Source organism: Nicotiana tabacum, chromosome 19 (assembly GCF_000715075.1).
Source record: "Nicotiana tabacum cultivar K326 chromosome 19, ASM71507v2, whole genome shotgun sequence".
In the NCBI taxonomy this organism is placed as follows: domain Eukaryota; kingdom Viridiplantae; phylum Streptophyta; class Magnoliopsida; order Solanales; family Solanaceae; genus Nicotiana; species Nicotiana tabacum.
The window spans coordinates 70,462,862-70,481,800 of NC_134098.1; the positions used below are offsets into that span (position 1 = coordinate 70,462,862).

The 18,939-nt window shown below is 35.7% G+C and overlaps 1 protein-coding gene across 1 annotated transcript; it reads right to left on the reverse strand.

Moving 5' to 3' along the window:
* Positions 1 to 499: 499 nt before the first annotated feature.
* LOC142161595 (berberine bridge enzyme-like C-2) lies at positions 500 to 9,565 on the reverse strand. The gene has a single exon (XM_075237939.1). The coding sequence runs from the start codon at positions 9,406 to 9,408 to the stop codon at positions 7,711 to 7,713; it is 1,698 nt and encodes a 565-aa protein (XP_075094040.1). The 5' UTR covers positions 9,409 to 9,565; the 3' UTR covers positions 500 to 7,710.
* Positions 9,566 to 18,939: the final 9,374 nt, after the last annotated feature.

Genomic DNA, 18,939 nt, shown 5'->3' on the forward strand with positions numbered 1-18,939 from the left:
ATTTTTAAAGTTTAATCTTGATATTTTGGCTTTTGTTTCACCTTTATAGGTTTTATTTAATAAAATTAAAATCACAAAAAAAGGAGTTATTTTTAGAAGTGCATATTTTGTTTTCACTTGTAAAAGAAAATTTATAAAAAAGATTTCTTTTAAACTTTGTAGTATTAAATTAGCTAGTGGTTTTATAATTCTTGTTGAGTGACTTTATTTATATGTTCTTGATTTTAAAATCTTTAGCTAGTATTTTAAACTTGGTATTTTATTTCACCTTTGAAAACAAAAAGGAAAGAACAAGAGCCAATCAAATTATGCACTCACCCCACTCCATCCACAAGTCACTTAATTTCTTTTGCTTTCTAATTCTTAACCCACAGCACCTACACACGTAAATTAGTCATCCAAATATGAAATATTCCCACAGCAGACAAAAAGACTTTACAGCTGTAGAGTAATTGTTATCAAAACACCTTACTTTAGGGATAGAATGGACTTCTCCACTATTCTTGGAGAGATATAGAGCACCAAAGAAGAATAGAGTTAGCAGCCCCAAATCCTCCATTAAAACCAGCAGTGAGCACCAGGCCACTAAAATCCAGCTGAAACAACATCAAAACTCCTCCATCAAACCACCAAAAATCAGCCATAAAAACAGTCCCAAAACGACCTGCCAAACTCCCGTCAAAAAATGACCTCAAAACAGCTCCAAAACGATCTGAAAAACTGTCCCAAAACCAGCTCAAATGAAGCTCCAAAAACGCAGCTAGAACAGCCCGGAAACTAAGCTCAAAACTGACCCTAAACCAGCCCCAAAACAGCTGTGTACGTTACTGCTGGAGCCTGGAAAATCAGTCGCGAAACACCTCCATATATAAGGTTATCAAAATCCCAGTCCAAAACCATAGTCAAACCAGTCTCATTCGAGTTTAGGTGAGGCTTCCGATGCAAGGTTCTTTCTTCTTTGTTTGCGGATCTGAAACAAAGTTTGCTTGAAGGTCCGTTTTCTTGTTTCATTGGATTTTTCAATTCATGAATCTTAGGATTTGCTTTTGGATGAATAATTCTGTGCTTGAATGCTTGTTATTTTGAGTCTTCTTTATGTGTTATCTTAACTGATTCATGACACCAATTTCAGTAGATAAGTTGCTTCATTAGTGATTATTAGATCTCTGTTAAGTAGTACGTAATATTTAACTTTTGGATTCTTTGAATGATGATTAGTGATTATTGCTTGGTCTTAAGAACACTGAATAATGCGTTATGGTTGATTAACGTTAAAATGTAATAATATTGTTCACTAGTTAATTAATAGTTTATCGATTTGGATTAGCCGACATGGCTTTGAGTTGAAGATATACATTTTGAATGTGGAATTTTATAATTGTCTCCCTTTTTTTTCTATTAAACCGTAAACCCCTCACAAAGAGCTAACCCTTCTATATTTACAAAAGTTGGCGCAATTTCAGAAGACCCAATTATCAAATAGCCATTAGATATATAAAATGTGAAGAAAAATCGATTATTAATGAGATCCTAGTATCAAAATAGTTTTCTTTCAATTCTCCAATTGGGTTATTGATCTTCCTACAAAAATGAATTTTTGGTGTATTTAACTTGGTTCTTATTAGGTTCCAATTTGGTTTGAATGTGAAATATTGTTGAAATTGAATCCGTGTAAATTTTCCTGTTTTTTTCCTTTTCACTTTTTGCTTCTATATTTTTTACTTTCTGATACATGATGAATAAAAATGGTGATGGTGGATTTGGACAGTAGTTTCCATTGTTGGTGGACCGTGGCCTTTTTTATGGTTCAAAAATAATGGGAATAGTGACTATAATAGTGGAGGTGGGGAAGATGGTGTTGGATATCGTGTTACGGTAGCGTAGGGATGGCACTAGGTGACAACACATAACAGGGATGAGTAATTTTTTAGCCTTCCCCTCTTCGCCGCTCACTTCTCTTCTTGTTCACTGCTTCCCTCTCCCTTTTTCTCCTTGTATTTCTTCTTCTATTTCTTCTCTTTCGCTCTCATAGTTTAGCAAAAATTCTTACAAATTATGCAAAAATATTATTGGGATGAAAAGGTAAGGTTGATCTCACATCAGAGAAAATCAAAAGCAAAAACTAAAAAAAAATACATTTCAACAATGTTTTTCTTTTCTCTTCTTTTTCTTTGGTTGGATTGAATGAGTGTGTGATTGAAATTGGTTGAAAATACCTAAACGAGGCTATTTTTAAAATTTGAGCAAGATTAGAAGTGATTTAGACTGATTTTAGGTAAAAACTCGGACCTAAAAATCCAACTGCGACATGTGTATATCACATTGTATATCGTGTACATAAGTGTATATCATACACAAGTTTTAAGGATGTCTAAGTATATCACTTTATATATCGTGTATACAACATAATTATTTTATGGACGCCCGTGTATATCACATTGTATATCATATATATAACACAAATTTTCATGGATATACACAGGTACACATGATATACATGAGATATCACTGTTGTACATAGAGATATACACGGGATACAATAGGGGATACATATGTGGAGTCGTCTTGAACCTGAGTTTTCAATCTGAAATATGTTACACAAAGAAGGAAAATAAAATTTTAATATACTTTTAAAAAATATTTGGGAGTTTTTCGGATACTACTGAAGGAAATAGAACCTAATTTCTAGGATGATGGTTGCTATGAGAGAAGAGAGAGATGGGGTTTTAAATATTTTTTGCTATTTTTATGAAAAATAATTTTGATGGGGCTTATTCTTAGGATGAACCATTAGAAGAGAGAGAATAACTTTAGGCTATTATATTCCAAATCCTAAAACGTTTATTTTTTTATGCCAATTGTTGGACCTAATTGTTATGTCATGCCAAATCACCTTTTAAGAAAGAGTTAGAGTTGGGTTTGACATTACTTTGAAAATTTGGGCTTTAAAACGATGTTTCATATTAGGGACAATTGGGCCAACGTTAATAAATGATCAGTTGAGCCTAATTTTGTAAATGAGAAATTTTCAGAAATGACTATTGTTTAGTGGCTATTATCTTTTTATAACTATCATATACATAATTACTTTCCGTAGCTACCTTTCAGTTGTTATGGTAATATATTCGGTGTATTCGAGCTACTGTATTCATGAATACAGTAGCAAAAATCGGCTAAAAAGCAGGGTAGTCCAGCTTGCCAGCCGTTGAATTCACATGTATTCATGAATACAACGTAATAATAGGTCTCTTCAGTTGTTTAATAACGGAAAGCTACTAATTTAACGGGATACACTCCTAATATAACTTATCTAAATCAATTATAACACACAACATTGTCAATCCAATTAATGAGAAGATTTATCAGACGCTAAACATAAAAAAAAAAAAAAAAAGCATTGTTCAGAGTTTCAGTCCCTCTTTCTTTTTTGATACAGTTCGAGTTTTTTTTTTTGACATTGTTTGAGGTTCTACTCGGAATTGATACAAGTATCTACAGAAATACTTTGAAATTCGATTTTCTGTATATGAATACATCATATATTTATGCCGGATATAACCTGTAATAGTAACCTATTGCATGTATATTTCATAATAAACCTAGTGCTTGTATTCTGCTGTATCTAACAGTTGTGTTCAATGTATTCAAGTTTATTTTTGTATTTACAGTATTTTATTTATTCCTAATATATGGTATTACTGCTTTATTGAGTATATTTCATTGGTTGTATTCATTAATTTTCTATTTGTATTGAGAGTATTTTTACTGTATTTCATTGTATTGTCGTTTTAAATACAGATGGATATAATTAGGTTAAAAATACAGATGAATACAGTTAGATTGAATGCATAACTAATTGATGAATAACATCAAAATGATAGAACTAACAATGTATTTAAAAATGTTATTGTATGAACTCAAATACATATAAATACAACAATCAAAAATTACTGTACAAACTAAAAATCAGTCTATGCCTTATCGAATACATCTAAATACAAGAAGAGAAACCCACTGTACAAACTAAAAATCAATATATGCAGACCCGAATACATATAAATACATCTACAATTAAGGTCATTGCGCATTTTTGATCTCATTTGGGCTTCAATGGTTGCTGATGAACCTACAAATACAATTCCATTATTATATGTGAATGGTTTAACCCATTTCCCCAAACCTAATCCTAATCTCATTAGCCGTTGCCACCCTCTCCTCTGTCCTTTCCTCTTCCATGTCAACATTCAAAATCAATTCAGCTATGAACTGACCATGTCAGCTCCACTTTGGGAAAAGATACAACTCATATCAGAAAACTTTGATCAAGACATTTTGAAACTCATGTTAACAGAGATGAAATCCAGCAAATCGAGATCAAGAGTTTGAGAACAATCTAGAGAGAGAACTGCAAATAAAGGAGAATCGTGGTTCAACAATGGGGAAGACAATGGCGCTGTGAGAGAGAGATCGTGCAGAGAGAAATAAGATACGGTGATTTTGGGAGAGAATAAACTAAAAGAATGAGAGAGAAATATTAGATAGCGTATTTAATGGCTTAACGGTAGGAAGTGACCATAAATACATATTTTGCTATAAAAAGCAAAAGGGAGCTATAGTAAATAATATTTTAAAAGAATTTTTATTTATAATAAATAGGGTGTAAAACTTTGCTATATGAGGTAAACTTTCCTTGGTAAATAGATAGAATAGTAAGAACTTTTAAGTTGTAAATAATTTTTAGTGATTAAATCTATATTTTTCCACAATTTTACTTCCATAATTCTCATGCCTCACAATAATCTCAAACTTAGAAAATAACTCATAAATGCGTTAGAATGCTTTAGGCGTACTCTTAATTAATCAAATCATCGTGATTATGTATACGTTCGTATGACATAATTATGACTCCCAAAATTAAAATCAAGGTATGCGTTCGCGCAACTTTAGGCGAATCAATCTTAACAATAATAAAGTGTTATTAGTTGTGTACACGTACACATGACGTGACTTTGACATACCAAATTAAACAAATACACACATGTGATTCGTTTCAAAGATAATTCCATAATTATAATAACCATGTAATCTAAAAGCTGTAAAAGATAAAAATACGTAAAAACCCTTAAAACATATAAATCTTCAGACTAATCAAGCCAAGTATAAATTGTTAATTGACCGTGCTAAAATCACGGAACTCGGGAGCGCTTCACACCTTCTCCTGGGTTAACAGAATTTTTTACCCGATCTTTTGTGTTTCACAGACCGTAATTCAGAGTCAAAACTTCCTTGAATAGGGATTAAATAAAACCACTGGCTTGGAATATCGTAATTAAATAATTTCAAGTGGCGACTCTTTAAAATTAATTAAAATACAATTCTATTTTAAATAATGTCACTTTAATTGAAAAAACTCTTTTCTTTTCACAATCCTCGGAAAAAAGGAGGCGTGACAATAGCAACAACAAGGTAAAAGGCAGTGGCAGCAAATGGCGAAACATGTAATAACCAAAATCGAGGAATACGAGAATACAAGACTAGTATCAACTATTGGTAATAGTGACGCACCGTGTAGTAATAAGGAACTAGGAATAGAAAAATACAAGACTTGTGCTAATACTACTAATAGGACAAGGAGAAATTCTTGACACATAGTTTGACGAGGGCAAAACACAACACATAATTAATACTCGCTAATCAAAGATAGTATAATAAATTATTATCTCCACAAAGATTGAATTCAAACAGTGTTTGAATAATCTTTAGTTAAATACTATCCAGAAAAATTAACACTTGATTTGAATGATTATCAACTATAATTAGCTACTAAAATTTAAGCAATTATCAATTGATCACAGAGGACAAAAGTTGAGCAACACAAAATATAAGTGAGAGAAATAGATAAATGACTAGACAGGTGCAAGATAATTGATTCGGGGTCCAATTCTTAAATTAGTTCACTCTATAATACTGTCGATTCTCACGAATTCACCAGATAATTAAATTACACTCGATGTTAAGGTTCCTCTTTCGATTAAACTTTAATTTCTAGAAATAATCCAATTGAAGCACGATGAATAATTGTAATGAACATAATGATGCTTTCTGTTCAAAGAGTAACTTCTCACGAATATTACCCTATTTTTTGGTTCAATTAATAATTCAAGAGGCTCTTTCGATTACCTAGTTGAATCACAAATTTAAACTAGAGCATAAGAAGTAAAGAAATTCGATATAAAACTCCTCTTTCGATTAAGCCAAATACTGAACAACTTCACAATATAATTCAAACTCCATCAATTAAGTCAACCAATTGTTTAGAATCGAATCCCTAATCGAATTATTAATACACCATGTCTGTTAACACCCAAAGAAAAACTACTCCATGTCAATGGAAAAATTCATCTCAAGAAGGTTTAAAGACATTGAAAACATCAATGCTAATAATTCGATACAAACTCCCGTATTGCACCGATTATAGGTTGAAATCTTGATGAATTCTTGTGTCATCTTGCCTTAGTTGCTTCTCAAATCTTTCGTAGGTCAAAAGTCACCTCAAATCATGTTTTGGTGTATTTATACCATGTAGAAGCGGGTCCAGACGGAACTACCCTTTCCTAGTCGAATTGAAAAATTACTCTAAGGAAAATACACGGGTGCGGAGCGCCTCGCGGCATGCCACGCGCCGCGTTAGTGGGCATCTTCAGAGAACAGATTCTGACAAGCTTTTCCCAATTGAATGTCGCGCCTCGCCGCGCCCCATGCGGAGCGATAGTGCTTTTTTCTTAGAGTGTTCCTTTTTATTAATTTTTTGTTATCCATACTTGGTCATCGACCCCCGAACGCGATTCCAGTTTAATTCCTTGGGCTTTTACTCAGACTTCAAAGCTCTAATTTGTTTGATTCAGCTCCAAATTAACTTTTTAACTCAAAATCAATTCCTTCGAGGCATAAAACACGTAATAAATGCAAATCACCATCGTTTAAGCTCAAACACAAGTAAAATGCAGTAATTAGAGTGTAAAATGCAGCTAAAACACGAGTTTCTAACCTACCATCAACTAAATGTCAACCCACAACCTTAATTCTAGACATTCACACTTTTATGTCGAGGGTCATGTCCTCGGTAAGCTGAGGTAGTGTCATATCCTTCCAAATCACTCCTCCCTTATATTTTTTAGGCCTCCCTCTACCCCTCCTCTGACCCGTCACGGTCAACCTCTCACACCTCGTGACCGGGACATCGGAGCATCTTCTCTTTACATGTCCGAACCATATCAGCCTCAATTCTCGCAACTTGTTCCACAAGAGCGACACTCACCTGGTCCCTAATAACTTCATTCTTGATCTTGTCTTTCCTGGTATGCTCCCACATCCAACTTAACATCTTCATTTCTATTATTGCCAAGGGAAGTGTAGGTTCAATTCTCTTTAGCCTCAAAGGTTTTAACAAAAATTGCTCGCTTAAATATGTTCAAGAAATACAATGTCTAGGTCGAGCCTTGAGCCTACGGCCTTTATAAGCCCAAATATGAGTTTGACCAGTGGACCAAGAAGTACTATTTTCTAGGAATAAGCGGTGCCATTATTATATATTGCTTCATTTTTACAGAATATTAGTATAAATATTTATTATTTTTCCCGGCGAAGCGACGTCAGATGACACCGCCCCCACCTTGTGCATCTGCCCCTGGTAGTAGTACAATTGAAATCTCATTCACTACTGTGCTCTTGCGTTGAACCAAGCATAGGAGGTATACTCTGTTCATGTCGAAAAACATTTAGTGGATCAATTTGTGTCTTAGCTTTAACCAACCTATCATAGTTATGCAAGAAATACATTTCACCCCACGCTCTAGCTCTCTCCACAGCATCAACAGAGGAAGAAGAACTACGACTACTAGCATTTCGCAGTAAGTAGTCGTCGTCCATATTCACTCCAAGATCCATATCCAAGTAGTTGATATAAGCTCCCCTTGGCGAGCTTGAAACAAAAGGCGCCATTTTATTGTAAAATCCCCTTGTCCACTCTATGTACTCGTTGCTCTTGGCATCGTCCTCTTCGTTCCAAAATGCATAATATTGAACCGCGAAAAGGTTACCCTTTCGATGAGGGAAAGCAATAGCTTGATCACTAATCTTGTCCATGACTCCGCCATAAGGATCGAAGACAAGGAATGACTTGGGGTTTTTCTCGAGTTCAACAAGAGCTGTCATCATCGCGTCCATTGAAAATGGAGTCTTCACAAAATCTGATTTGCCTTTGAAGAAAGTTTTTGCGTCCATGTAGCGTTCTTTCAAACGGGAGATATCGTCAGAGGAGTTCCCGAATACGTTATCTAATTCGGAAAAGAAAAGTGCTGACTCAATCCAAGTCATTTCTTTGGCGTCATCATTCTTAGCGTCCAGCTCTGGAAATGCCTCATTTAATATGGAAACCGCTTCAGTTTTTGGACCCAAATAAAGTGCATTGAATTGGGGAAATGTTTCAATAGGAGTAGTATTTCCGTAATTCATATCCGCCCGCAGATCTATAGGTCTCATGAGTACTCCTAGAGTAAAATCATCGGCCAAATTTGGAGTAACTATTTGCCATTTCTGAAGTAGTTGAGCCACGTATTGTTTGGATCCAGGCCTATAGATCATACAAGTTGTTACGATTTTAGGCACTTTGAGTAATCGAATTTTCCAGGCATAAATAATTCCCCAATTTCCACCGCCGCCACCTCTGATTGCCCAAAATACGTCTTCTCCCATGGCTTTCCGGTCTAATAACCGTCCTTCAGCATCAATTAGAAGAGCATCAACGACACTATCAGCAGCGAGTCCGAATTTTCTGGACATTAGTCCAAAGCCGCCACCTGAAATATGACCTCCAGATCCTACTGTTGGTCCCGAACCTGCTGAAAATGCATGAACGTCACTAACCCTGGAAATGGCGTAATAAATTTGGCCAATTGTTGCGCCGCCCTGAGCCCAAGCTGTTTCGGAATCCAAATCTACTGAAACGTCGTCTAATTTCATCAAGTCAACGATCACGAAAGGGGAACCGTCAAAGGAAACGTAAGAAGTTCCCTCGTAACTGTGTCCTCCGCACCTTACTCTGATTTCATAAGATGTTTGTCTGCAACAAAGAATGGTACTCACGAGCTCCTCTTTGCTGTTTGGTAGGATAATGACCGTTGGTTTCGGCATGTAAGATGCAGCAAATCGAAGATTCTGAAGGGAAAAATCGAGCAAGTTAAAGTAATTACTACTACTTTGATCATTCTTTGTGGGGTAAATAGAGAAGTTATGGACATTGTGGTTGATTAAACAGGTGGAAAGATTTGTAACTCCTCCTGCTCCACTAGTAACACTAGCAAAGAGGAAAGTAAATGAAAAGCTGATCAGAATTATGATTGGAAACATGTTGTATGTATCTCTTCCAACTATTTTCCTTTACTTCCAATTAACTTGGCATACATATATATAGTAGACATGAGCAGTTTGAGAACAAAAAGATGGGAGTAATATTGAAAAGTTCAGGTGGGCTAAAGGGGCATCACGTGCTTTACGGAGTGCTTATAACTTATCCTTACTCAAATCTTGAACACTTGACATATGTGACATATATATAGTCCTATCATAAAACCATAATTAATTAATAAATAATTTCACCTTAATTTAAGGGGGGACAGCCATGCACCGTGTAAAAGTTTAACTGTCCACCCAATATTTACACTTAAGTATATTAGTAGTAATTTATTATTGTACAACAACAATAACAAACTCATTTGTAGGATTATACTTTATTTCTTGTTGTTGTTATTGTACAATAATAAATTACTAATATGGTAAATGTTAGATGGGCAGTTAGATTTTAACCACATGGTGCATAGCTTTAGGGTCGGAGCCACCTTATGGGAAGTGATGTCGCGTGATACCGCTTCAGCGAAAAAATTTATTAAATATACATATATAGACAATAAGTAAGACCAAATGAATTCATATAAATTGATACCTCTAACAAAATTAAGGACTAACAAAATCCACTTGAGCTAAATTGCATTTGTTTGTCAAGTTGACAATAAATATAATCAAATCATTCTTAAGAAAAAGACATATTTAGTACTATTTCTAATAAGACTATCATTTATACATCTCAAAAAACAAAAACTCGTTGTAGAGAGTTATAGTGATATTCTGAATTTTGTATTTTTTTAAAATATGATATCATTATAATAGTTATTCTCACTTTTTTGTTTATCTATTTAAAATTGTGACACCGCTTATAAAAAATAATTTTGGTGATCACACTTGTGCATGTCCTACCTTGATTAAGGATTCCCCTTAGTCATCCTCGTACTATTTAATTTGTCGCTTTCTTTGCCTGATTGGTCTGAAAAGATTGATTTTTTATTTTTTTTACCTATTTCTCTTTTATTTATTTATATTATATTTTATCCTATTTAATTTATAATAGTTATTCATTTGTTCACTTCTTTGTTTACCTATTAAAAAAATGTGACACCCCTTAAAACAATTATGCTTACACCCCTGCATATCACAGTTGTGCATGTCTTGCCTTGTCTGATTGGTCATCCTCGTACTATTTAATTTGTCGCTTTCTTTGCCTGATTGGTCTGAAAAGAGTGATTTTTTATTTCTTTACCCACTTCTCTTTTATTTATATTATACTTTATCCTTTTAAATTTATAATAGTTATTTATTTGTTCACTTCTTTATTTACCTATTTACACCGCTTAAAAAAACAAATATGCGTACGTCATTGCATATCACAGCTGTGCATGTCTTGCCTTGATTAAGGATTCCCCGTAGCCATCCTCTTACTATTTAATTTGTCTCTTTCTTTGCCTGATTGGTCTGAAAAGATTGATTTTTTATTTCTTTACCTATTTCTCTTTTATTTATATTATACTTTGTCCTTTTTAATTTATATAATATAGTTAATTTAGTACAGAGTTTAAACATAAAATAATCTTTTTAAAATTTATTATCTTAAACCTGCAATAATATTTGTGTGGATACAATTAAAACATTGTCATAAGGATAAATATGAAGTTCAAATAACATTATTTTAAAATTTAGAAGATAATTTTAAAGGAAAATAACTTATGCCCAAACATAAGAAAGTTTATTTTGTTTAATAAATATTTTGTGACAATTAAACATCAGCAACTTGATGAATGCAAATTGCAATGCAAGAGTCACAAAGTCACTAACTAGAGTTATTTCTTTAAAAAATCTTGTCTCTAATCATAAGCACGTGTTAAGAGTGCTAATACAATAATGACTTATTATATTCTGATAAGTATTTTCCTAATTAAATATAGTTTTTATCACATCAAATACACCTGCATTTGTTCTTAACTTTTGAAAAAAAATATCAAGTTAGGTATATATATGCGTCTGCTCGATTAATTACTAGATGTTAAATAGAAGATGCGAGTAAGCTTAAAAATAAATATTATCTTTTCATGGTTGCCGATAGCAATCATATAAGAAACATGAGAATCAACAGGAGTGATTAATAACTAGTTGAGTTGTATTTGTCTTGAGTAATTACTATATAACTCAGCATCTACGTGTAAGTAAATTTCAAATTTACACTTGAACATTAATATAAACTTATGAGAAATGAGCTCATATATTACTAAATGTTATGTTTCTATGTGAAAAAATTTGAGCATTCAATCTAAAACCTTAATATTGTGAATAAAGTAATGAAGTACTTTTATTTAAAAATAAAAACAAATTATTGGAGTTCTCGACCCATCAGATTTAGTGTCACCTAATTACTTACATTGGAGTTCTCGAGCTCAATTAAAATACGGAAAAGAGTCAGAAATGCCTTTAACATATTAGAAATGGCTCAAAAATGCTCTCCTTCCACCTATGGGTTCAAATTTGCTCTTAATGTTATTTTTAGGCTTAAAAATGCCCCTCTCTTAACGGAAAGATGACATGGCATTGATGGACATTTTAACATTAAGGGCAAATTTGAACCCATAGGTGGAAGCATGACATTTTTGAGCCATTTCTAATATGTTAAGGGCATTTCTGACCCTTTTCCGTTTTAATTCAGCCTCTGTAATACAATACCCAAGTGTTGTGCATGCTCTTCCTGGCTACGTGAGTACACTAAGATATCATCAATAAATAATACGACGAATGAATCAAGATATGGCTAAAATACACTATTCATCAAGTGCATAAATACTGCTGGGGCATTTGTCAGTCCAAAGACATCACGAGAAATTCGTAGTGACCATAGCGGGTCCTAAATATCGTCTATAGAATATCCAAGTTCCGAATTTTTAACTGGTGACACTCGGATATCAAATCAATTTTGGAGAATACCCTCGCTCCATGAAACTGGTCAAGAAAATCATCAATACGCGGTAAAGATACTTATTCTTGATTGTAACATTGTTCAACTACCTATAGTCGATACACATCCGTATAGTACCATTTTTCTTTTTCACAAACAGAACCGGTGCACCACAAGGCGACACACTAGGCCTAATAAACCCTTTATCAAGAAGTTCCTGAAAGAAACTAAACAAACCTATCAACTATGAGTTACAAGATTCCTATCTATAAATCTTCTAAAACTTGATCTTGAATGGTTCTTCACGCAGACTCTGATATGAACCTTGATGCTTGCTAAGCTGCAGGTGCTAGTTCATTCTTCTACGACTTTTTTTGTTCATCTAGAATCCTGTACCTCGAGGTAAAACCCGCCCAGACATCACAACAAACAAACGAACAAAATTTTTCTGCCCCAGTTTTCACTAGAAAAATTTCGTGAGTTATTGTAACAAAATTCTAAACTACTTTTTTTATTGAAAGCAATAAAAAAAAAACGGGAATGGTGTACCCTGAAAAGGTCATGATGATTTTTTTAATTGTTCCAAAAGAATATCTCAACTAAGGATTGGTGTACCTTATATTGAGAAAATGTGGCGAGGGAATGGGATACCCTATATTGGCAATGATATCATGAAGTGGTGTATCCTGCATTTAAAATCAAATCAAGTAGGGAGTAGTGTACCCTATGTTGGAGAACAAAGATAAGGATTGGTGTACCCTATACTGGTAAGGAGATCTGGGATTGGTGTACCCTATACTGGTAAGGAAATGTAATCAGGGGATGACGCCCTGTATTACTGAAAAAGTTTTATAACCAGGGGTTGGCACCCTGTATTACTGAAAAAGAAATGTAACCAGGGGTTGGCTCTCTGTATTAATGAAAAGGAAAATGTAACCAGGGGTTGGTGCTCTGTATTACTGAAAAGGAAATATAACCAGGGGTTGGCACCCTGTATTACTGAAAAGAAAATGTAACCAGGGGTTGGCGCCCTGTATTACTGAAAAGGAAATGTAACCAGGGGTTGGCGCCACTGTATTACTGAAAAGGAAATGTAACTAGGGGTTGGCGCCCTGTATTACTAAAAAGAAAATATAACCAGGGGTTGGCGCCTTGTATTACTGAAAAGGAAATGTAACCAGGGGTTGACGCCCTGTATTACTGAAAAGAAAATGTAACCAGGGGTTGGAGCCATGTATTACTGAAAATGAAATGTAACCAGGGGATGGTGCCCTGTATTACTGAAAAGGAAAATGTAACCAGGGGTTAACGCCCTGTATTACTGAAAAGGAAATGTAACCAGGGGTTGGCGCCCTGTATTACTGGAAAAAAACGCTGAATCCCTTTGGCGAACAGGTTCTACTTAGGTTAAACTATGAAAAGCAAGCCTGGATAAAGTGTACTTCTACCCGGATTAAGCTACATTAAGCAAACCTAGGCGAAGAGTACTTATACCCGAAAATATGAGTTGGATCCCCTAGGTGAAAAGGTTCTACCTGATTTAAGCTACGAAAAGCAAGTCTGGGCGAAGAGTACTTCTACCCGGAAACTATGAGCTGGATCCCCCTAGGCAAAAAGGTTCTACCTGGGTTAATCTACAAAAAATAGCATGGGCGAAGAGTACATCAACCCGGAAACTATAAGCTGGATCCCCCTAGGCGAAAAGGTTCTACCTGGGTTAAGCTACGAAAAACAGCCTAAGCGAAGAGTACTTCTACCCGAAACTATGAGCTGGATCCCCCCAGGCAAAAAGGTTCTACCTGGGTTAAGCTACGTAAAACAACCTGAGCGAAGAGTACTTCTATCCGGAAACTATGAGCTGGATCCTCCTAGGTGAAAAGGTTCTACCTGGGTTAAGCTACGAAAAACAACCTGAGCGAAGAGTACTTCTACGCGAAAACTATGAGCTGGACCCCCCTAGGAGAAAAGGTTCTACCTGGGTTAAGGTACGAAAAACCGCCTGGGCGAAGAGTACTTCTACCCGAAACTATGAGCTAAATCCCCCTAGGTGAAAAGGTTCTACCTGGGTTAAGCTACGAAAATAATCTGTATTAGTGATGCATGCTGAAAATAAAAGAAAATAGTGATTTTGTGAAACTCACTTTTGGTGACATTCGTTCTTTAGGAATCGCCATTCTGCACTGCTTTGTTCCTTCTGCAAACAAAGAAAAATTGTGAGTTTTAAAAAGTGATGGTCAGTTTGTGGCCTTGATGTCTTTGGCAGCGTGGCTTTGTGCCCATCTTCTTTTGATGATGATTTCAACCTACCACTAGATGTTTCGTGAATACCACTTGCATTTCTGGCCCCGGAGAGCCTTTGAATTTTCAAACTTTTATATGACAGTTGGTCGCGTGGGACTTAACCTTTTCAACTTTATTTTGCCTTTATGGCATCTCACTTTTGACTTCTTTCCTCCATAACTTTCAATTTCAGAGCATTGGGGAACCTTTGGCTTTACAAACTTTGCCAAAACGGTTAGCCATTTGGGACTTAACCTTTTCAACTTCATTTTTCCCTTGTAGGCACTTTTAATTCGATTTTATCCTTTTGAGAGTTTTTGATTTCAAAGCATCAGCCACCATGGCCAGTCAGGGATGACTTGATGCCACTGCAGAGGCTGGGTGCCTCTTGAATATTAGCTTGCGGCAAATGAAAGTCCTGTAAATCAGTCTTGCCATCTCTTCTTTGTCTCAGTTTTCAGAACAAAATTAGACCGAAAAAGATTCAAAAAAAAAACAAACAATGGAATGAAGAATGAGTTTAAAATAAAAGGTATCCCTTTCAGGGAAAGAAAAACAAGGACTTATCTGAAGTACATGCGGACTTCAATAAACATGACATGCCTTTTGGACTGGATGCCTGATTTGTGTCAACTGTCCGACTCTCAGAAATTCATCACAATTTTTGCTTTGAAACCGAGAAACCTTGCCTAGGACCGTGTCAATGCCAATGGCTGTGAAGATCCTCTTTTCGATCAATGGCGCCCTTTGCGGGTTTTCACCAGCTAGCCTCTCTCATTTCTCTTCTCACCATCGCCTTATAATGCTCTTTGCAAATTTTCACTAACAAGACTCTCTCATTTTGGTTTCTTTACTCACCGTCGCCTTGCAGTGCCCGTGAGGGTTTTCACCAATAAGACTCTCTCATTTTATTTCTCTCATTTTGTTGTATCAGATCCAAGTAACTGTATCTCCAATTCTTGAACATTCTCGTTGATTGATCGGAAGGACTTGAATAGGATTTGGGTAAAAAGGATTGGGATTGAATTATAACTTTAGAACCTTTCAGGTGAAACCGTAGCTGAACCAATGTGAAATCTGCCCCAGTTTCAATTTTTAGAGGAATGTGGATTTTTATTTTGGTGTGACTGAACCCCAGATAAAGTCTACCTACGTATCCTTTCGGAATCAAGTCAAACGTAGTTCAATAACTTTGTTTTATTCTCCTTTGTCTTTCTTTTTTTTTTCTTTTTTCTTTTTTCTTTTCCAATTATTTTTATAAATAATAACTTCTAGGTTCCAAAGAGGGTAATCAAGAAAGGGAACCGACTCAACGGGTTTGCAAAGGGTTGATAGTGTTTGGGTAGCGAGAAAGAAAGCCTTCGTCATCCCAATCGGAGCATGTTAAAGTTGGGAAAAAGGGGTCAAACATAATACCTTTTGACCACGTCTGCATCTACAGTTGTCTCAGGGTCATTTCCCTCGATGTCTCCCAAATACAACGCTCCCTTCGGCAACGCTACCTTTGGCTTCTTCGTGATGAGGGAGGATACGTCTTAGGACGAGTTTCCTCACTTCAAACTTTCTGGGCCGCACTTTCTTGTTGTAGGCACGGGCAATTCTTTGTTGGTATAACTGCCCGTGGCGAACTGTGGCCATGTGCTTTTCATCAATCATAGTCAATTATTCCAACTCGGTTCTTGACCCAATCTTTATCCTCAATCTCAGCTTCAACAATGATCCGAAGAAAGGGAATTTCAACTTCTTCCAATTTCATTTGGACTTGGCTTAGGCCTAGTGTTCCAATTCTTTGTTTATTTTCTCACAAGCCTTATTTTTAACACATTCTGCTTCTTGATTCATCATTTTGAGGTCTGATAACGTTTTAGGATCTGGGCATGAAGTCCGCAAGTATGTCATGTTATTAAAATTTGCATTAATAGAACTGAAAAGAGAATAAGAAAGCTGACAAGATTAAGAAAAGAGATATCCCTGAACAATGAAATATTAATTTCATTTAATTAATTTTTTTTTAATTTGATTTTTTTTAAAGATAGAAGAGTTTATATCGGAAAGTAAGACAATAAAGTTAAACATCCGGATTACACCCAGAAATAATCTGGACACAGAAAGGATAGCAAGACTGGCTACCGTGACTCCCGTCTGATGGGGGACTTTCAGGCTTGGCGACCCTTTTTGGCTTTTCTTTTGTCTCGGCATTGACTGCAATGACCTTGAGCGCCGTATCAAATTCCTCATCTTCACAGATCATTCTGACTATTCGCCCATTGATATGAGTAGGCACATGATTGTTCATCATATTAGGGGCCTCTTCATCCCTAAGTACTATTGTCTTAACCTCGATGAGGTTTTCCACTACTCTCTTAAGAGTCCAACAGTCTTCCGTATCATGTCCCACTACTCCAGAGTAGGGGTGGGCATTCGGTATTTAAAAATTTCGATATTCGGTTTATCAATTGTGTATACCAAATACCGTACCAAAATATTTCGGTACGGTTCGGTATTGATTATTTTGGTTCGGTACGGTTTCGGTTTAAACCAAATCTTCACTATCTCCCCCACTTCATTAACTAATGTAATCCATGTTGATCATTGTACTAACACATGACTATGTTCTTTTTAACACAGGATTACTTCATTAGGAGTCTATCTAAAGAATTACTACTGGATCTCATATACCAAAGCCAAGTAGATTACATTGTGACTACAGTTTATATTTCAGAAGTTGTCGTAGCTTTTTCAAACTCCCATAGAAGCTATTGTTTCTGATATCGAGGGAAATGAGAAACGAGAGATCTCATTTCCAAGTTGTGGTGGAACCATTCCTTTAAGGTTCATATTAGAAAGATTTAAGGGAGTGACTCTTTGGTGGCAAAAGCCACAAGTAACTCCAATCCAACTACAAGTAGGGGTGAAAGTGGACCAGTTTCTTGCTAAGAGGTGGTGAGAATTATAAAAAGAAAATTGAGATCGCAAGCTAAGAAGTGTTGTTTGATCAGTAGTGATATTGGCGATCGACAAACAAGTACTCATTTGGGGAAGCAGCAAAAGCACAACAGTAATATGAATACAACCTTTTTCCATTACACTAAACTATTTCGGAATTTCGGTATACCGAAATATCAAAAATCCAATACCGTATACCGAACTGAAATACCGAAATATCAAAATTTCTGTATCGAAATAAATCGAAAAACCGAAAAAACTGATACCGAAATACCAAATTAATTCGTTTCGGTTCGGAATTCGGTTTTTCGGATTGTATACCCACCCCTACTCCAGAGTGGTATTCACATCTAGTATTAGCCCGATGCGAGGGGGACTCGGGACTTGGCCGGTTCAGGGCCACTAGCTGCAGTAGACCTAACTTGACTAGCTTTTGGAACAAGTTCGAGTATGATTCACTAATAGGGGTGAACTGATTCTTTCTGAAAGGCTCTCTTGGGCAAGGATTGTATTGGGGATCATTTGGTTGGGGGACTATATGGAGCTTGGTAAGAACGAGCATTTTTGGGAAGTGGATCTCGGTTATGTGTATAATGCAGTGGTCTTGTGTAAGGTTGTGCGTTCATCACCGCATAGGGAGGCAGTGGAACGACTTGTGTTGTGGCCTTAAAGGCAGCATAACCATTTTCGATCATCTCCCCAATTGTGATAGCCTCGACAAACGGATTACCCATAGCGAACATCATGTTCTGGAAGTAGTCCGCCTCTTGGGCCTGTTGGAAGACCGTAACCATTTCTGCTTCGTCCATTTGAGGCTTTACATGGCGACTTGTTCGCGCCATTTGGCAGCATATTCACGGAAACATTCCGCCGTTTTCTTTGTCAATCTAGACACAAAGTTCTCTTTTTTGGATTTTTTTACTGTTGCTTTCTTTTTTCTTTTTTTTTTCTTTTTCACTCTTTGTTTTCTTTGTTATTTTTGTCACTCTTTTTTTTCTCACTCAGTTTATTCGATGGCAATGGTCGAATCCGATGGGTATCACCTACGTATTATGATGCCGCATGAATCAGATCTTGCGTAGTTCGGGAATACCGGGAACAAAGTACATAAGCTAGCTCTTTTTTTTTCTTTGGGAATGTTTGAAAAGAAGACTTCTTAAAGGAGAAAGAAAATATTTTTTGAATTTTTTGGGAGAAAGACTTCTAAAGAAGGAAAAAATATATTTTTGGATTTTGATTTTTTTTTCAAATGAAAGACTTCTAAAAAGAAAGAAAAAATATTTGGGATTTTCTAAGGAAAGACTTCTAAAGAAGAAATTAAAGGAAAATAGTTTTTTGGATTTTTGAAAATTGGGGCCCGGAACCGATGAGGTTGGCCTACG